General features: G+C 36.4%; 1 protein-coding gene across 1 annotated transcript in view; it reads left to right on the forward strand.

The window, feature by feature from the left end:
- ADAM12 (ADAM metallopeptidase domain 12) overlaps positions 1–22,168 on the forward strand; it is a 287,867-nt gene that overhangs the window by 16,944 nt on the left and 248,755 nt on the right. The window contains exon 2 of the mRNA XM_026704952.2: positions 2,135–2,268. Coding sequence (XP_026560737.2) covers positions 2,135–2,268 — 134 coding nt within the window. The remainder of the gene's footprint in view (positions 1–2,134; positions 2,269–22,168) is intronic.

Below are 22,168 nucleotides of genomic sequence, written 5' to 3' on the forward strand. Positions count from 1 at the left end.
ATTCTGGAGTAATTGAAGCTTATTGATTGCCTCAAAGGCAATCCTAAGTGCTGATAGAATTTCATTGGTCCAGGTGAGTGGTGATGACAGCATGAATTGAGGCATCCTTCTCTTCTATTAAGTTTGCAATTCGTGCACCTGATGAAACTGACAAAAGATGCAGTGGTCATAACCTCTCCACTTGTCCATCTAGCAGTAGTTCTGGATCTAGGAGGACTACAAGTCACAAGCCTGTTCCTACAAGGCAACAGAGACCCCATCAAGACATATATCAAGAAGTTCTGATAGATAAACAACATTTCCATTTAACTAAGATTCAATTTCCACTTATTCATCTGCTTCCAGATACTGATGAGACATTGGCACTTATATGACCCAAGTTAGCAGTGAATAATTGGGTATCATCAACATACTAGTTGTAGTAGAAGGTAATTTGAAACATGATTGCTATGCTACACTCATCCTGCTCCATTCATGGTATTTTATCAGGGTTCTATTCATGTGGATGCTGTGAATTGAAATGGCACAGTCCAGTTACAGGTTAATCGTGTCAATAAGAATCAGATCTGATTATCAAAAGGAAAATGACTCTGATGTACATTAGCACTTCCTACCTTTAAACCTTAAATCTTCATATAAGTTAGTAAGAGTCATCAAGGCTGAAATGTTTCTGCTTGTTCAATTATGTGAATTGGAATTCTGTTTTCTGTCATCAGAGAAGAGAAAGAATATTTGCTGTATACCTAAAAAGTCTTCTATGAAACCTGGTCTCCTTTTCTTGCAAGTATGGCAAAATAGTCATCCTACTCACCATAGCATAATCATTAATTTAAAACAGCTATTTTATCGCTCTTGTGTGCACCGTTGGTAATCAAGCCGTCTTTTTTGAAGTCACTGCCATATATAGTTCACTCACTTTTCCCATCCTCTTTTAGACATTATGAGATGAAAGGCGTTTTGAAGGCTACTGATACCTTCTTCTGCCTTTTCAGAAAAAGCATCTAATACGTTCATGTAGACTTTACTATTGTAAACCTGTATTTAGACAGCTGTCAATGTTACAGAATGCACAATGTAATACAATCAAATTAATTTCCATGTTAATATTAATTTCAAGTATGGTGTAATTTTTGTTATTACTTTGGATATAGATTGAGGAAGGCTTTTGATGCTGGTTTTTCTGAGAAGGTGTTTCAGATGTCAATATATCAAACATTTTGCATCAGCTGACAATAGTCTAACATTTGAGAGATGGTTAAATACCCTTAGATTTTGTCTACATTTATGCATTTGTTTGAGCCATGAAATATTAGAAAGGGGGAGTATTGCAGAGGGGATTTCATAAGGTATTTTTTCCAACTTTACTCCCCAGTAGTGAGAATGTTTGTAAGCAAGTAATGTGGAAGAAAAATTTATTGTCATATGCTGGGCATCATGAACTATATCAGTCCCTATAATCTTATTTCTTAATGCTTCTTTATTATCAAGTTGGATAAGCCACTTAAAAGTAATCCCTATCAAATACAGTAGTGAAGTATTCTAAAATTGTGTCCAAAATAATGTAAGAAGTAAATGGGTAAGAAGAATAACAAAAAAAAAGGTTTTTTGGTTTATGCCTTGTTGTTCTATCTATCACAAGTGAATCATTACACTTTCCCCCATATGTTTGCCCTATTTGTGCTTCCAAAGTGAGATCACTGCAACTTGCAACCAAAATATATAAAACACAACATAATGTAAAACATATAAAAGCTTATTCTGATACGTATTTTAATAACTTTTGTATATTGGTTTATGTTTATAAGAGCCATGGTGGCACAGTGGTTAGAGTGTAGTATTGCAGGCTGATTCTGCTGACTGCCGGCTGCTATCAGTTCAGCAGTTTGAATCTCACCAACTCGGAGTAGACTCAGCCTTCCATCCTTCCAAGGTTGGTAAAATGAGGACCCAGATTGTTGGGGACAATATGCTAACTCTGTAAACCATTTAGAGACTGCCGTAAAGTACTGTAAAGTGGTATATAAATCTAAGTGCTTTTGCTATACTTTCAAATTTACTTAGCAATAGTTTGTACTGCTATACTGCTGGTGCCAGTCCTACACTAACATTTAATATTTTTAAAACATTATACTAGGAGAAACTGCTGAAAGTAAACTGGAATTCCCTAGGCAATGGATTCGAAGAGAACAAGTAGAACACTTTGGCATAACCATCCCTTATCTTTTGAGTGGTAAACCATGGAAACCAATAAAAAATATTTTTGAACAGGTAAGTTCTGTTTCGACTATTGTTTTTTATAATATAATTTCATGGATTACAGTACAGAAATATATAGGACTAAAGCCTTCTTCTTTTGTCTGAAGCAATATTTATATCTCTTTCCCCCAAACTGAAGCACTCTAGAATTTTGGGTGGGCTAATTAGGGAAATTGAATATATTTGATGTTTCTCAGATTGAAGGTATACATATCTCTGTCACCGTGCAGAATCACCTTCATTATTCAGAGATGTAGTCACAAATAATTTTATTTTTCCTCAAAACGCTTTCCAGGAGAATAACTTGTTATTCTGGGGTTTGTAGTTTTGCTTCAAGGATAGAAATTCTGGGCTTTTAACTTACCCAAGTTAAAGTGTCATTTAGATAGAGGTTTCTTGGTTATTCTTTCTTCCTCTTCATATACATTCTGATCTGAGGTGAAAAACCATTTAAAATGTTAATATATTTTGTTTTACTATTTGTTAACCAATTAACAGGCTTTGCACAGATATGGCAGAATCTCTCCACATGACCTTGTCTGTAGCTTCTCAGAAAAAGGCACACAAACATGATGCATATAGAATAATTCCCTTTTTTATTGTAGATAAAAGCAAAGTCATTTGTACACACAAAATATTGGTGTGCTATGGTATACACAAAAGATAAAACCTGTATAAAAGTCTGCGTTCCAGGATTCATATTTTAAGCTTCTTCCTCCTGCTTTTCCAAGTCAGCAGACATTTTGTCATTCTTTTATTTGGCCCTGAGAAGCACTTGATCTCTTTTGACATAGCAGTTTTGCCTTCTGGAAAGTGTGGGTTCCTGCCTTACCAGTTTCAATCCTTCTAGAACAAGGAATTACCAGAACAAATAAAATAAGATTGGTTGAATAATGAATTACAATGTTTATAGCCCATTCAAAAGCATTTTTTTGCTCATTTATATCTTTATATATCAAATACTTAGGATTACTTGAAGCACAATCTATATTTAGTAAAAGTTAAACTCCATTGCATTCAGATGGGTTTATATGATTTTTCAGGATGACTGCAGTCTTAACAATTATCCTTTGTTAATGATTCATCTTTTAAAAGCTAAGTCATGGTGTGTGTGCATTTGTATGTGTCTATACAATATATCGTTACTTTAAAGGAATTGGTTTTACCAGATTTTGGATGCAATGGATAAGACATCTGTATCCTGTAAGTTCTGAACATGTATATAAACCCATTTCCATTTTATACATTTGTAACGTATTGTATGTAAGAAATATATGTGTAAAATCCCATTTATGTTAATTGATATTCTGCTTTTACAGGCAACCTTTATTCCATTTGTATCCTAAACTATATTAGTGTGTATTAAAAGTTTATGTTTATATAAAAAGAAAATTTACCATTTTGTAAAACAAACAAACAAAAAGCTTATAAAGGACATTAGACTTACACCTGGCATTGTAAGCTAGTTAACATAAGATATCCTATGTATTTAGTACCCATCTAAATCTATTTTTGGGTTGCTTAATTAGAAACAGATGGTCATCTTTACTTCAGAGATTTTCAAAAGTGATGAATACAGTGTATTGAAAGAGCTTCAGTATAAAAATTTTCAGAAAAGTACAATAATGGCATTCATGTCATTAATTTGCTTTCCAATTGCTTGCAACTCAAGGTGAATGTTAAATAAAAATGCTGATTTAATACAGAGAGCTGCATGGAATAATAGTGGTCCCATTCCCTTGGAAACTGAAAATGCAATAAAAATATTTCGATTCTTCTGAGAAATTCAGCAAGGGAGATATATAACAATTTATTACATTTATATCATACAAAAACTAGCATTTATTATGAACCAGTCTGATTTAGATGAATTTGAGAAGAAGGTGATTCAGAAATATCACTTTTTCCACGGTAGCTGTTTATGGCCATGAAGCTTTTAGCTTTGATAAGAATGAAGTTGAATCAGAGGAGGAAGCTCAAGAAACATTTCTGTCAAATCCAAGATTAACCAAGAGTTATGAATATGCCAAGTGGACTGAAAAACTGGACTGAAAAAATGTGAAACAAACTCTACATCAAGGCTGTCAAACTTCTGGCCTGCAGGCTGGCTGCATCACATGCTGGCCACGCCCATGCCTGGTTTAGCGATGGGAAAAAAGTCATGATATGCCACGTGACGCCGCCATGACAACACGAGTTAGACACCCCTGCTCTAGATCTATGACAGCAAAGATATATGTTTATGGATAGTCCTCAACTTGCAACCAAAATTAAGTCCACACCTTCCATTGCTAAGTGAGAAATTTAAGTGAGCTTTGCCCTGTTTTACGATTTTTCTTGTTAAGTGAATCACTGCAGTTGTTAAGTTAATAACATGGTTGCTAAGTGGTCTGGCTTTCCCATTAATTTTGTTCATCAGAAGTTCACAAAAGGTGATTACAGGACCTCGGGACACTGCAACTGTCATAAATGTGAACCAAGTGCCTGAATTTTGATCATGTGCCCATGGGTATGCTTCAATGGTCATAAGTATGAAAAACAGTCATGTCACTTTTTTCGGTGCCATTGTAATTTTGAAGGATCACTAAATGAACTGATATAAATTGAGGATTACCAGCAGAGTTGGCCCATGAGGATGCAACTTGGAGAGCAGGGAGAAGTGGAAGAATTGGACTTCCTGATGTGATTAGAAATAGAGAAAGACCTGGAATGGAGAAGAGGCAAGAGGACCCACAGTTTACACTGTTTCAGAAACTTTCTGATTGCTGAAATTCAACCATTGCAATTTTTTTGCTCTTGAAAATTCCGATTTAAATCTTAGGTTTAAAGTCCTGTTTTTCTTACATCCTGTTTTACTATTGTGGTAAACTAGCGTTGTTCATATATGTTAATTTCTGCAAGATTTCATAATTCATAAAATATAAACTTAGCTCTGTGTGTGTGTGTGTGTGTGTGTGTGTGTGTGTGTGTAGTGAGGGAGGGAGGGAGGGAGGGAGGGAGGGAGAGAGAGAGAGAGAGAGAGAGAGAGAGACTACACTGCCCTTTGATTATGTGCTTATGATCTCGCTCCAATAAGTGAGTAATACCGAAACAAAGTAGTTAGTAACATTGGGTCAAATGTAAATATGTTAAATTATTTCAGCAGTATTAAAATAATTACCTCATGTTTTTAATACATTTTCCATTATGTTACATTTGAAAATATAATTTTGCAAGGCTTTGATGCATTACATACATGCTATGTTATGCTTTCTTTCTTTAAATTCTGGCAAACTAAGCTGAATATTTTACTTAAATGATCTTTATTCTTATATCTTCAGGTGGTATGATATAATTTCTTTTATCCCATCAGTTGACTGGTGATGAAGAAAAAAAAAGCCAGTTCTATTGGATGTAGATCTCCTAATGATACGGCTCCTTCCTTCCTTCCTTCCTTCCTTCCTTCCTTCCTTCCTTCCTTCCTTCCTTCCTTCCTTCCTTCCTTCCTCCCTTCCTCCCTTCCTCCCTCCCTCCCTCCCTTCTGTAGCAATAGCATCCCTAGGGTTAGAAGATAAAAAGAATTAAGATAATGGATACAGTATTAGGATTAAGACCATGCCCCTTTTGCATATGCATCAACATTGCAAGCCCACTCATTTAAATTAAGAAAGAATGACACAGAAAAACAGGGTTGGAAGAGACCTTGGACATCTAATCCAACCTGCTGCTCAAGCAAGAATAAAGTAAAGCTCTCTCCTTTAATGAACTGTGGTGGCGAAGTGGTTAGAATACAGTATGGCAGGTTAGTGTATACATATACATATATAGTACATACACACACACATATACATATATACATACAGTTGCGCCAATAATGATTTTTACTGAAAAAAATAATAGTTTTTGAAGCAAATGTACCAATCCCTGTCTTACCCACACATATTATTATTTAAAACATTTTTACCTGAGCCTAGAAAAATGGTATATGTTCTTTAAAAGGAGTTTTGTTGGGAAAAAATGTCAGTAATACAGAAGTGGGGGAGGGAATTATTATGTAATCAGTTCAATTGCCTTAATTCTTTGAAATTAAAAAGCTATTAAAGTGAGTTCCTCAATGATTATTCCACCACAAAACGTGGCATGTAAATTATACTACAGTTTCCAAAAGAGAAAACTAATATAGGTTGCATATACAGAATTTAATACTAGAAGTTGAATTCATTTAGAAGTATTGGATTGTGCTTCAGATGCTAAAATTTCTCATTGTATTCTAATATTTCTGGATACCATCAGCAGGTTGGGAAGGATAGTATACAATATGATTAAAATACCGGTGCATTACAAATTCATCCATTTGAATCACTCCAATTCAGACATTCTGCATCTCATTAATATAGCACTTCTACATGCGATGGGTGACATACAAATCAATCAATCAAACAAACAAACATTTTTCTCCTAATCAGGGTTGTGTTAATATGGAAGAAAAAGTGAAGAAACCTGAAAGCATATAATTGGAAATTTGGAAGTGACCTCATCTGGAACTCTTTTCTGATATTATTCCATGAAACAGAACAGTTGCATGCTAAATATGCAGATTCCCTGAGATGCTAAACTATACACATACTGATCTCCATCACAGCAACCTCTGCAAATTTTGTGGTATATTTTGTTGTTTTGAACTTCCTGTAAATTATGGTTGTAATCCTTTACTCCTGCTCAGATAGCAGTTTGATACTGTGGGGAAAATATTCTGGACAGATTACAATTTAACCTGTTGCTTCCAAGGCCAGGTTGAGTAATCTGAATAATCTTCTGCTATTCTCGTCTATCACAAAGAAATGTGACTGGGTGTCCAGTTTAGCTTGTGAAGATTGTTGGTTGCTGCTGTAGCTGAAAATTCTTCAGAGTTTCATGTAAGGCTGTTTCCTGATAAGAATATCTCTGTAGCACTTACTTCTATTGAGCTACCTGCTGCGTGATACTATATGTGATATATTCTTAATTCAAGTCTTAATCTTATCATAAAATACGATTTGCTCTTACTTAAGAATACAGCAAAAGTCTGGAATCCCCCACAGCCTTAACAATAGCTTGAAACTAGAACTAATTTGAAACAGTTGTGGAGCATAATATACTATAAAGTACAGTGTTCACTCATGTAGGATTCATTTAGCAATTTCATTGCTGTTCTATAGGTAAAGGTAAAGGTTCCCCTTGCATAAATGTGCTAGTCGTTTCTGGCTCTAGGGGGCGGTGCTCATCTCCGTTAGAAACCTGAAGAGTCAGCGTTGTCCAAAGAGGTATCCGTGGTCATGTGGCTGACATGACTAAACACCAAAGGTGTACGGAACACTGTTACCTTCCCACCAAAATGGTCTCTATTTTTCTACTTGCATTTTTACATGCTTTTGAACTGCTAGGTTGGCAGAAGCTGGGATAAGTAACGGAGCTCACTCGTGCTAGGGATTTGAACCTCTGAACGGCTGACCTTTCTGATCGACAAGCTCAGCATCTTAGCTACTGAGCCACTGCTCTGTTGCTGTTCTATACTCCTTACCAAAGATCATGTTCCTTTTATACTGTTGCTCACAAAATCAAGCTTTATGATTGTTCTTAAACAGATGAAGCTTGGTGTAGCAGTTAAGGTGTTGGACTAGAAACTGGGGTACCTTGAGTTGTAGTTTGTCTTTAAATACAGAAGCTGACAGAGTGACTTTGAGCCAGTCTCTCTTCATAGGATTTTCTGTGTGGGGAAAACGGAGGGAGCATTATGCATTCTGTCTTGAGTTTCATAAAATAAAGTCAGGATGTTAAGTTCATTCCATCCATGTCTGCACCAGGATTCTCCTTCATGGTTGAGTAAAATTGCTGTTCATTTTAGACCAGGAGGAGATTGCATCAGCATGCAAACTGTTATCTTCACTGACAGTCTCTATCCTGCCCAATGGCAAGATGCCAGCAAATGGTGCTATCCTTATGTATAGCATTCCAGGCACTTTAGATACAGTGGCTTGTTGATAGCAAGGGTTGATTTTCTACCCATCCCACCAAACATTATGAATTATGATGGGAAAATGCCTACTAATTGCTTTTTTAATTTGGTGTGGAGGCAAAGGGTAAAAAGCAAGTGTGGAAGATACTACATTAAAAAAAGCTATCTTTCAATATTCTCTCAGTTTTTGTGCAAGTCATTTGATTGATACACAAAGAAAATTGATAATTAGGCTTACCTTGGACAGGAATTTAGCACTATTCTCGAATACCTTAACATATCTCCCTCCAAAAAAAGAGTATCAGCTTGTTTGATTATTTAACAGTATTTGCAATCTGTTAAAGTATCAGAAAACCTGGGAAAATGTTTAATACAAAGAGAAATAAAGGAGAAAATAACATAGCAATAAAACTGTACAATGATGGAAAACCTCACACAATAAATGCCAACCCAATGTTTCCTGAAATTCATCAGCAGTAGGAATTGTTTCTGGCCATCTCTCCTTCCTTTGTAATCTATTATGTTTGGTATGTAAAATATGACCCAATCACCGATTTATATCACTCTAGGTAGGGCAATAAACTAGTAATACAATTTTTAGTTCTTAAAAAAATTTCTCAAGCCCTCAAGAATCAATGGTGATGGCCATATTTTCAGATCAGCGGAAGACCAGAGAACATAAACATACATGGTTCCTCCAATTCATAAGAATTGGGACAGGCCCATTGGATGTAACTGCAATGTTGCTGGTTTTTAAAGTTCATCTGCTGGGTTGTAGTTTTCAGGTGGAATCTTAATATTCTTTCTATTGGATTTTGAAACTGCTGTGCCTGTTTGCATAAGAGAACCAGCTATTTATTGAGCCATCCTCATTGCTTCTCCCAATGCCTCTAGTTAGGTCTTCACATACTATTAGCTGTGAAGAAAATGACTTCTCCACATTCTGCACATTGCTCAGATGGTTGCTACTGCCATAGTTTGTTGTGAAAGCACTGTAATACGAAGATCTAAAATATCCTCTGGTGTTTCTTTTAATAATAAACCTGAGGGCACATCCAGTGGGAGACCCCAAGGATACATTCATGCTGGCTTACAATTTGACAGTAAGGAGTGGTGACATTTCCAAACTGATTTGAACATATCCCAATTAGAATGCCTCTGCTCCTTATTTCTTCTTTCATGTTTCCCCTTTTCTTCCCCATCACGGCATTTGTCTAAGTTGCTTCTCAAACTACAAGGCTCCTTTTCTCTTTGTAACAGTCACAGCCTTCCATCTCTCTCAAAAAAAGAGTACTGTAAATGCATTGTTTTATTTTCTTCTTTGTCAAAATCTTCCTGGAGTAAATTTCCTCCACATCAAATGTGCCTGAGTCAGGAAATTGCAAATTCTTATGGTTTTCAGTTCACTGGAGCCATTTGGACAAACATCCAAAGCTTGGTATATTAGCTAAGGGGCTGGGCTAGAAACCAGAACACTGTGAGTTCTAGTCCTCTCTCAGGCATAAAAGCTGGCTGGATGGTTTTGGACCAGTCATTATCTCCCAGCCAAACTCACCTTTCAGAGTCACTGTTGTGAGGAAATAGCAATTGAAATTTGAATTGACCAAAATAAAAAGGTGAGATAAAAATCAAATACATGAACAAATACTTCTAAAACATCTCATAGTTGATGGACTGTCTCAAAGGAACATCTTTAACCTCCCCTGTCCTGTACAGTAACAATATGGTTCAGTTGTAAACAGTCATTCAATTTTTAAGCTTTTCTGCCTCCCCTGCATTCTAGGCTCACTTAACCAAATGTGTCTGTTGGCAGTCTTGGTCACAACAGCTTTATTTTATTTATTTTATTTTATTTGGTTTGTCAATTGCTTACAAGATAATAGGTATTAGTAAAAACATAGTTATGAATACATGGATACATATAAGAAAAATAAAAGAAACAATAGGACAGGGACAGTAGGCATGTTGGTGCGCTTATGCACGCCCCCTACAGACCTCTTAGGAAAAGGGTGAGGTCAATAGTAGACAGTCTAAGGTTAAAGTTTTGGGGGCTTGGGGAAGAAACCACAGAGTCAGGTACAGTATTCCAGACACTGACCACTCTGTTTCTGAAGTCGTATTTCTTGCAATCAAGTTTGGTGCGGTTTACCTTGAGTTTGTATCTATTGTGTGCTTTTGTATTGTTATGATTGAAGCTGAAGTATTCATTGACAGGTAGGACATTGCAATGTATGATTTTATATTCTATATTTAGATCAGACCGAAGGCGGCGTAATTCTAGGTTTTCTAGGTCTAGAAGTTCAAGTCTGGTGGCATAAGGTATTCTGCAACGAGTAGAGGAGTGGAGAACTCTTCTTGTGAAATATTTCTGGACTTTCTCAACTGTGTTAATATCAGATACGTAATGTGTGTTCCTGATGAACTGTATTTGAGCATTGGTCTAGCAAATGTTTTGTATGCTCTAGTTATTAGTGTAATATTACCAGAGAAAAAGCTATGTAAGATTAGCTTTTTACACACACACACACACAGAGGGGGGGGAAGGGAGGGAGACGGAGATGGAGACAGAGAGAGAGAGACGAGATGAGAGAGAGATGAGAGAGACAGAGACAGAGACAGAGACAGAGACAGAGACAGAAACACAGTCTGCTTTCTATCTTCTTTGCTTTCCAATGACAGAACAGCAGTGCAGTTGGGACTCTTGAGACTTAAGGTGAGTAGTCATAGAGTCAGTGCCAGGAAGTGAAAACAGGACATGCACAGAGAGATTCAGTGGATACAAAGACAAGACAAATGTTAGAATTCTGTGCTTTCCTGTCCCACAGGTCCTGCCATCTGCATTCACCCAATGGACATTGTCAACTGCATAAAGCATAGTTCTTTTTATATTGTTAATAAATATAATTAAATAAATACAACTAAATTGTACAAAGTTAAAACTAATTGAATTGACCTGCACTGTTGATTTCTGTGACATGTTAAGTGTATCAGCTTTCAGCAAATATATATGCTATTCACAGAGACTTTCTGAAACCTTGTTCTCTGGCAAAGATTCCAGTGAATGAAAGATTATAGACTCTGCCATTTGGATTCAACTCTTACATTGCAACCAGGAATAAGGTGGGCATCACTTTAGGTTACTGCATTACCTTAGAACGTAGGTATATATTATAAACATCAAGAACTCTAATGTCATTATGGAGCCGGATTGGAATAGAGGTTAAGGCATTGGCTAGAACAAGGAGAGTGAGTTCTGATCCCCCACTTAGGCAGAAAACTAGCTGGTTAAATAACCTTGGGCCAGTTACAACATCACAGCCCTCGGAAAGAGGCAATGACAATCACTTCTGAAATCTTGCCAAGAAAACTTCAGGAACTTGCCCAGGTAATCACCAGGAGTCAAAACCTGACACAAGCAAACAAACAAAGTCATTGTACCCCAAATGGAGTATAGAAGGCAACTTGAAGAACCAAATATCACAGTTCACTCTAAAGTTGATCCAGGATGTGCTCCAATAATCTATGGACAATGATCATGAGGCCTATGTGATTCAACTGTTGGAATAGTAGATTGTATATCTTATATTGACTTGAATTAATTGGTCAAAAATGAGATTTTGAAGGAAACTAATTATATAAAAAGTTACAAACCTACAGCTATAAATATATATTTTCCATTCAGATATCATGTCATCCACCAAGGGATATGCCACATTCCCCAAAGCTTTGGCAATGCTAGATGTGCCATTTCAGAAGCAAAGTCTCAGCTGCCACAGTTGCATTTAGTTGGCCTCTGTATAAGCATTCAAATACCAAAGCACTTCTAATCTCCAATTTATCAGCCAAATTCACTGTTGACATACTTATCAGTGCCTTGAAATAACATCTAAAAAGTCAAACAATCTAACAGGACACACATGACTTTAGAAAAAGCATCAGGCATTAAATATATTTCAGCCCCCAAAATCTTCTGTGAGAAAGCATGCATTGGCTTGAAATGAGAAATTATTATGGAATTACACATACCACAAACTTCCTGTAAGACAGGAAAACGTTATGACAGGAAAATGTTAAGTCTAAGTAAAATATTCACCTTATTTAATTCACCTTCCAAAGGCAGCCGTAAAATAAAGAGAAGATAAAAGACACAGGGCAACACTTGATCCCCAATTAGGAAGAGAAGAATCTTTTTTGCATCCTTATTTTAAAAACTGTGTAGTCTTTGTAGCATGTCTCATGTTATGCTATCTCCTTTACCCACATTGCATTTTTTTCTTAACAAAGATAAACACCTACATTTTATTAGAAGCAGTTGAAATGAATATATTTGCTTCATTTAAAAAAGAAACCTGGTGAGGTTAAGCAAGTTTCTTTTTCTCTTACAGTATCAATTTGATGTCAAGTACAGTATATGGGCCTTAGAAAATGAAGGGATTCTCATAGGGTAAAATAATTTATTACAAGTACTAACCAGCCAAATAAGTATTAATGATTCTTTCAATGCAATTAATGATTCTTTCCCTATCATCAGCTCTAAAAAGCAAAGGCATGAGAAATTCCCCAAATAGGAAATCAGGAATCATGTAGATTCTGTCTTCTTTGAGGAAAAGTATTGCACCTTCATAATACTCAGGTGGGCCTCAGCTTACAACTGATTGCTTAACATTTTTTCTTTTTTGAGAGAGAGACAGAGAGAGAGAGACAGAGACAGATCAGGAAAAATCACCTGAGACCCATCCTTGAAGTTATGACTGCCACTCCATCCCTATGATCATAGGATCTTGGCAACCTATTTGCATTTATGATCACCATTTGCAATCTTCTCTACTGGCTTCCTCAAAAATTCAGTGCAGAAGATAGTAAGCTTCTGCCGCCTGGGGAAAGATTTCCTCTCCCTTCCATGTGTGTGTGAGGGAATACCTGCGAGGGGCTGGAGTAACAAAGACCTTCAGGATGCAAATTTCTTTTCTCCAGCACCAGAATCTTCTCCCTCTCTTCCCACACTAAAGGGTACTCCAGTGATGGTCTGGAGAAAAGAAGCTTGCGTCCCGAAGATCCAATCTTCTTTCCAACATTTCTATCAATGTTTCTATTAGAAACACTGTTCGCTACCTATCCAGCCAGAAATCTAGCAAACACAATGTTACTGAATGGTAGAAAATCTCTTTTTGGACTTTTTTTTGTTTGTTTTCAGAAAGATTGCAAGAGCTGGCAGTCTTCTTGCAGTTGTTTTGAAGGCTAGAAAGAGCTTCTTTCTACCGTTGAGCAACATCATGTTCGCTAGCTTTCTGACTGGAAAGCTAATGAATGCAATATTTCTGAAGGGTAGAAAGGGTAGAAAAAGATATGAGCTTCCTTTCTATAGTCTAGCTGAATGCAATGGTTTCCTTTTGCAAACAGAGGGAGGAGAACCACCAAACTGAGCTGAAGAAACAAAGTTTGGGTCCCAAAGATCCAAGCTTTCTTTCTCTGGGTTAGTGTAGCAGTTCTCCTGCACACATGGAGGGCAGTGGTGGGATTCAAATAATTTAACAATCAGTTCACTCACGGTCAGGTTGGCTGTCATGGAAGGTGTGGCACATCTCCGTCCTCCAGCTCCACCAGACATGTGGGACAAGCCTTCAGCGATGATTAACCTGACGCTGGGTGAACAGGTTGTCAAATTACACCCGCCCCTTACTATCAAAGTGTATCCTGTTCATGGTCTGACTCAGGATGAACAGATAGACAATAAATAGATAAATAAACAGACTTTGAAAATCTCTTTCAGCTGTGTGTTATTCTTTAGTGGGATCCCAGGAAGCTATTCCCAACCATGTTATTCCCCCTTGTTAAAATGAAAGTGGCATAACTGAGATATCTTGTATTATTCTTTCTGAATTCAATAAATTGTTCAGATTTTTCAGCCATTTTGACAAAATGGAGGGTGGCTTGTGTTTTTTTTAATTAAGGGAATAGCTTTTTCTAACCAAATAAACTGGCCTTAATGTCTTTGAGATAGGACTTGATGAATCATTCAGTTCTGCTATTCCATGCTTGATGAACCACTTCCTTGTTTACCTTTGTGATTACTTTGTACTTTAGCCATATGCATAAGGATAAAAAAAAATCTGCAAACGTCTGACCTTGAATTTGCAATGAGTTTGCCTTATATACATATTCTCTGGCAATTTTTCTATTATTTACCAGAAATCGTATATGAGCTGTCTCATTTGACATTGAGCCAATCAATAAAAGTTAACTCTAGGAGTACATCTGCAATGTAGCATTGTGATGTCTCTACTCCACAATTTTGGACTCACTCTACTATATCACTAATTGTTTAGATACCTAGAAATTTATTTTTGTGTGTGAAATGGTGGTAATCATAAACACTAGGAAAAGACAGCTGTGTGCAAATGCATTTTTAAACCATAGCTTTTTAATTTTTTCTTTGCCTTTTAGATCATTATATGTTTAACTGAGTTTTGCAAAAGCTTTTTCAGGCACACATTTAAACAGCTCTGTAGAACTGTAGTAGTAGTAATTGTTGTTAGTCGCGAACTCATGTCCGATCCAATGCGATCCCATGGACAACGTTCCTTCCAGGCCTTCCTGTCCTCTACCATCCCCTGGAGTCCATTTAAGCTCACATCAACTGCTTCAGTGACAGTTAAATAATTTCTTAAGGCTGGTACTAAAGAATTTAATTCTTTACTTAAACTAGTGACCTTATCTCCTTATTTTCTCTGCATCCTTCATTTTACTTCTTCCAATTCTAAGGATGCATTTCAACATTCAACATTTAAAACTGTGGTGATAAATGTAAAAAACCAAGGTAAACTAAGATATGATATACCCTATAGAGTTATTAATACTGGAGAAAATAAAATATTATTTAAATTAATGAAGCGGGGTTGCCCTGAAAACAATATGCAATCTGGGACATAGTTTCCCACAGCAGAGGTTCCCAACCCCCGGGACATAGCAATCGGGCTGCCACCTGTTCGAATCCGGGCCATAGGAGAGATGGGCAAGCACACATGAAGCTCCATTTATACATGCAATGGGTGCTTGCGTTCGTGCATGTAGCTCCATTTGTCCAATGGAGTTTCACCCATGAGTGAAACTCATCCAGTTGAGTGAGTGGAGCTTTGTGTGTGAGCACAAGCATGTCCACACGCCCCCTCCATTCATGCAAGTGGAGAGTGCTCACATCACTCGCACAAATGGAATTGTGCATGCATGCATCATCCTGCCATTCAACACCCCCGCCCCATAGCTTCAAGTATGCCCTAATGCACCCAGTGCACATGAGATAGTTAGATTCCTTTCTGAGAAAATGTGAAACTTCAGATTTTCCCCAGTGGCAGAAACAGTCTCCTACCAGAACTTTGGACATGTCCATCACTACACAGCTGTTCAGAATGGAATTTATTAAGACCTATTCTTAAATATGCCTGTTTTTTGTCATAGCAATTCATGATGTGAATGGTTTTAAAAAATATTATTTTATTTTAGAATACATTGTTTATATATTACAGTTGTTAGCTCCTAATACATTGCCAAAAGATCATTTGAAACCTGGAGATATAACAAATAAATGCCACTTACATTAATGCAATTACTTTTATTATAATGTTGCTAGTTACTTTAAGTATTGTATACTGTTCTACTGAAACAAATGAACGTGTTTGAATCTTGTGACTATCACTTATTTACCGAAAACTAATTCAGTTGACTAGTCTTTTCAAAATGAAAGTAAAGTGATTTTTTTTATTGCAAGTAGAAAATTTTTTCTACAATGTTTTCATTTGACAAATGTAACCATAAGCCTATGCCACCTTTATCTAATCTTTCAACCCTGGAAATTGCAGGAAGCATGCAATATATTCATATAATGTGCTATATGTAGCATCTACAGTTATTATACTAATTAGTTATTCTTTTAATTAGTTCAGCTGTGTGCTTCAGATTAAATTCCAAAAATGTTCTTAGAAGAACTTGGAGGCATGAATGTTGCATATATCTGCAACTTTTTTAAAAAATAGGTGCATCTTTTTTCAGAACTGACAGGTGGTACATTTGTACTATTGTGAGCTGTGAAATTCTGGAATCAAATTTGGAACATTTAATTCGTACTAATTAAGGCTATGCAAAGCATTGAAAGGGACACTTTACTAATCATATTAGAAGGAATAATGTCCCTTCTTTAAGGCATTAAAGCAGGCATGTTAAACTCAATTTCATTGAGGGCTGCATCAGGGTTGTGTTTGACCTTGGGAGGGGCAGGGGAGAATGGCCAGCTCAATGTCACTCATTGAGGCTCTGTTTTTGGCCACAACAGCCCCCTGCAACCCTCTGCTGTGCGGCTTCCCTGAGCTCCATTTTTGCTGGCAGAGGTTGCAGGAGGCCATTGCGGCCCAAAACAGAGCCAGGGAGGGCTGCATGTGGTCATCCCAAGCTCCCTTTTCGCTGGCAGAGGCACCATGGGCTGGTCCTTTATTATTTTCAGGACGGGCCCATGGGCCAGATCTAAGCACCCCACATGCCGGATCTGGCCCCTGGGTCTTGAGTTTGACACCCCTGCGTTAAAATATCTACATACTTAGGAAGACTTACATAACATTGTTACCTATGTGTGTATTGGAGGGTGAGAAAAAAAGACAGGAAATGTCCAGACACATGTACACAGCATGTCTCTATTCACACTGATATTTAATATCTGCTGTGGCCTTAGCTTAATAAATTCTATGCAGGAAATTTCAAATGCAGCTTTTTATAGTGTCTTAATCTGCTCCTCTCTCTCTCCTCTTTCTCCACTCTTCCTGTAGCTTCTCTCTGTGCTTTGACTAATACTTTATTACTTTTGATGCCAAAAGTAGCACAACAAGTTTAGTTCAATATTTAAGGAAAAAGAAATAAGTCAAGGGAATGATCAGTTCACTAATGGGAGAAAATAGTAAAAAGATGACGGGCAGCTTAATTCCTTCTATCTATCTTTATGCACAAGAAAAACAGCCCAACCTATAAAAAGCATATCAGTGGGAGACAGAATAGGAAGGTAGATCAAAATAGGTAAAAAAAAATGGTAAAAGAACACCTATCCACTTTAGATGAGGTCAGATCACCAGGACCAAATGGTTTACATCCCAGTATTGAAGGAGTTGGCAGATGTGATCTTGGAACCACTGAACATAATCAGAGTTTCTGAAGCAAGGGCAAAAACTGCCAGAGGCCTGGAAGAGAGCAGATGTGATTCCAGTATTCAAGAAGGAGAAAAAGTGGATCCAGGAAACTACAGACCAATCAGTTTGACATCAATATTTGCAAAAATCCTGGAAAGGACAACCAAGCAGTAGATTTGCAAGCACCGAGGAATAAACAAAATAATCACTAGAAGCCAGCCTGGGTTTTCTAAAAACAGATCATTCTGTACCAAATCTTTGGTAAAGTGATTAAATTAGTGGATCAGAGAAATTATGTGGATATAATTTATTTAGACTTCAGTAAGGCATCTGATGGAGTAGATCACAGTCTGTTTCTTGGTAAGATAGAACAATGTGGGATAGAAACCACCAGATGGATTTGAAGTTGACTGACCAATCATACTCATCATGTAGTCTTCAATGAAACTACATTTACATGGAGGGAAGTATGTAGTGGGGTACCTCAAGGCTCTGTCTTGGGTGCACTGCTTTTGAACCCTTCATAAATGATCTAGATGATGGGATAGAAGGGGAATTAATCAAACTTGCAGACAACACCAAGCAATGTCTGATGTCTGATCTGAAGTCTGAAAACTGCCAGTTTTGCTGTGGCCTGATCTCTATAGCTCTCTCTTGAGTCCTGCTGGATCTCCAACTCTTCCTCCTTGATACACTACTTAATGTTTTTATCCTTTGTCAAAGCTATAGGGTAGGTGAATCTTCTCAGTGTCATTATGACCCCGAGCCTGATTTTGAGACATTTGGGTACAAAAAAATCTTAACCCTGAAATTATCACTTCACCATATACTTTCCCTCACAAACTCATCCATGCTTCTACTGGGACTCCCTGCAAGGGGCCATGCACACACAATAAATGCTTTGAGGAATGCTTTGTTTGCTGTAGAGACCCTGACTGTTTAGTGTGATATAAGGCTCTGTTTGTTGGTCTAGGAGTATAATAAATTATCTATGCTTCAATTTATGAGCCTATTGTGTTTGTATTAGACAGTCCTGTATACAAAAACTGTTAACCATCTAGCACCAAAGTAAACGGATGCTCTTGCTCCTTGTCATTTATATAGCACTTCCAACAATTAAAATGTTTTATGAGCCTGCATAAACAGATTTTAACACCGGGAAAGCTTAACATAGTTTCATTTTGGAAACAGGAAAGTCTTTTAGAGCCTTGGCATAGGTATGAGTCTGGGAACTACACATATTTTAACAAAATAAAATTAATCTACATAAAATTATTTATTAGGGCACTAAATACATAGTTTATAATCTAAGATTGCTAGTTCCTATTGGCTGGGGTAAATATACCTTAAGAGCAGATTATTATGTTCCACCCAAATTTCCAGGTTCTCAATATCTTTTTCATTTTGTTCTTTGCTGTTCCATTTGCAAGGAATGTATTAATGTCTGAAAACTTGGGCTGGTAAATCATATGCCTTAGAACCTTGGCTAACAACAGCTTTCAATGAAGTCTATCCAAGTTGGGTTCAACATATCCATGCATTTTTCTTAGTAAGAACTTGTCTGCTATTGCCTTCTTCCAGGATTTTTTTTTTTTAAATTTCCAGGCCATATTTAATGAATATTTTTTTAAAATGCAGAATTTTATAACCGTGGACATACAGGAATCTATTTATTTGGAATAGTGTTTGTTAGGATAGTCTCTAAAGGAGCTAATTTTGCAGAGTACAAGTGAATCTTTAAACTACAACTATGCTGCAGCAGGCAAGAGCTCTGTGAACTTTCTTTTTCCTTCAAAAGAAAGCCTTTGAAATTGGAAATATTCTCCCTATCACTTTTGTATGTTTTTTTTAATTTGATCTGTCTAGCATTGTTTCAGTCTTACTGTTTTCCAAGGGGTGAAATGGCAGTCATTTGTGTGTTGTTTTTTTGTCCCAAACAACATTCAAGCCCCAATATAATTCGTTCCAATTCCCTGGGCAAGGACAACAATGTTGGTTGTTGATCTGGGAGTTATACTTCCTACACATCTGGAGGAGCTTCAGGTTAGGGAAGAATGTAGTAAACTCAATTTAGAAGTAAATCACTTTTAACATTTGTAAAATATGTTTACTTTTTACTCAATTTAATATCTTACATTTTTATACAGATTGCACTTCTATTTATTCACACTTAAGAAGATGCTGAAATGTCTTAATGAACCAAATTCTACCCCCTTGTTGCCTTTAGCTAGAATGGAGACCATTGAGGTTTTGTGAAGCAGTGTGATTTAGTAAAGCATCCTGTGAAAGCCACTGGGGAGGCCAGGGATCTCTTCTAAAATGAGTGTATGTATCAATATTTATCTCGGGCTCTAGTAAGTGTTTTAAGAAAAGTATTTAATAACAAGTAATTATTCATCTCTGCAGTTCTCAGGCTTAATGTATTTTGTCTGGTTATTCTCTTAAATGCCAGGTGTGTTGGGTAATAAGCAATTTTCCCCTTCTAGTGGTTTCTGGCAATGTTGGGAATACATTTAGATGAGGAATTTGGGGGCTGTATACCAAACTTAACTGGAGACCACCAAATTGGAAAAAGCAGCATGATTGACAAGACAGAAGAAAGTATTCCAGTATTTGTGTAAATCTCTAAGCCAGTAGTTCTCAATCTTTTCTTCACCACGGATTGCCTTTAAATACCTTTTGTGGCCATGGATTATGGCCATGGGCCACCATTTAAATCTTAACTCAAGATTTAAATCATAACATTTTTTCAAGCTTTTGTGGATAGCGTGACCCGCCCCCCAAAGTCAGGGGACCACAGTTTGAGAATCACTGCTCTAAGTGGTTAGAAGCTATTGTAACTTCTATGCTATACCAACTTAAACATAATGTTGTTTTTCAACTGTGAATGTGTGCTTAGTGTATGTGCAGGTTTGTTTTACAGATTCAGAATAAGAAATATGAAAATGGCAAGTGAAGAAATTTACTCACTCTTTCAGTCTGTATTTTGTTACATGTTCCTTGGCAGAAATCACGTATTTCCCATAGCAGGCTAAAAATCTAGTCTTGTTTTTGGATTTTTCCCCACTCTTCTTTTGCACAATTCTTTTGGCTTAGAAATATTCTTAAATCAGTTTGCATGTACTGCATATTAAAGATGTTCCCAAAGATTTTCAATGAAATTTAAGTCTGGGAAATGTGGAAACCCCTTTCTAGAACTTTTATGTTCATTTTCTGTTAATGCCTTATAGATACTTTAGAAATATATTTCACTTGTTTGAAGTATCGAAACTCTGCTTAAACTTTTACCATGGTCTAAATAACTTTTAGATCTGGATGAATATGTTACAGGAAATTAGCATACTTCAATAATGTATCTAACTTTACTTCTTACACTTTAAAAGTGTGGCTAACAGCAAGAGGAGAATATGATGATGTTTGATAAAGGAAACAAAGGCTATTTTGAGTCATGAAGTTAATGATTCAGCTAAGTCTTCTTTCTAAGAGAGCTGACTTTCAGTGGGTAATAATCTGCCTTTTCAAAATTGGAAAATAGTTTTTGAGAATGAAAGACAACAATAATTCTTAAAACCAATTGGTCCTGTTCTGTCACCTTCAAAACTCTACAAGCTGTGGCAATATTCTATTCTTTTGAGAAGATTATTGAAAGAATAGAATGGAATTAAGTGACTTTTTAAAAAATTAGATACCATAGGCATACATACTATGTAAAATAGAATATTTCTGGGCATTTATAGGAAGATTTGGCAAGGAAAGTTAGCAGCTGAAGGACTGGGATTGAGGTTCCGTATGCTATATATAAATGTAGAACTTTTGTTTATATTTGTTGCTTATGTGTATGGTCCGAAAGCAAAACTGGTACACTTATCAATGTAATTCTATATATTTCAATGTAATTTTAGATATTTCCCTCTGGCGAGACTTTAAAATGATAGTATATTTCATGATTCTGTAGAAAAACAAAATATTATTCCTTTAAAACAGTTCCTTAATTTTTTAAAAAAACAAAGACTGCCTTTATGCAATAGGTTCCATTTTTATTTTGCATTGCTCACAGAACTTGTTAACTGTAGTTTAAATTTTGGACTGCTTTGGTGCGGAATAATTAATGCAAGAATTGAATTTCAAATTATTGTTGAAAAAAATGTCTAACCTTGAAGATTTCTTTGGATATATTCATCAATTTAACACAATAGTTAAGATCATTAAACATTCCTGCATGCCTCTGCATTCTTCCATTAACAGCATGGAAACAAAAAGTTAGTGAGTACATCTTTATTTCTTCATCATATGAGCATTGCATGTTACTAATTTATCAGCTGGTCAGGTATCCCCATTTAAGTTGTCTAACATAAGAACAATAGTTGGGACTAGGCGATGTGTATTAAAAGTCTTAATCTTTAAGCAGACTGATTCTAAAATAAACTTTCATATATGCATCTCCACACATAGATATACAGTGACTGAATGACTAGATGTTTCTACTTTTTGTCAAATCTCTTTAATTCACATAGATATCAGCCTCACAGGCTGAGCTTCTTTGCTGCTTAGATTCAGGAGTGCTATTTTATTAAGAAATAATATTCCACCCTGGAAGATTATTATGAGAAGAGAAGAAATTTCCTTCTACTGAGCCAAAGCATTAGTTCACTTAGCTTAGTACTTTTGACATTGGTTTGCTAAATAAGCCACATTAGAGTGGATTACAGATTGTGCTAAAACAACCAAACAAATCATATTATATAGCTATGTCATGTGTAAACTGTCTGGC

This window comes from Pseudonaja textilis, chromosome 4 (genome assembly GCF_049901715.1).
Source record: "Pseudonaja textilis isolate UNSWEBS1 chromosome 4, rPseTex1.2, whole genome shotgun sequence".
NCBI lineage: Eukaryota > Metazoa > Chordata > Lepidosauria > Squamata > Elapidae > Pseudonaja > Pseudonaja textilis.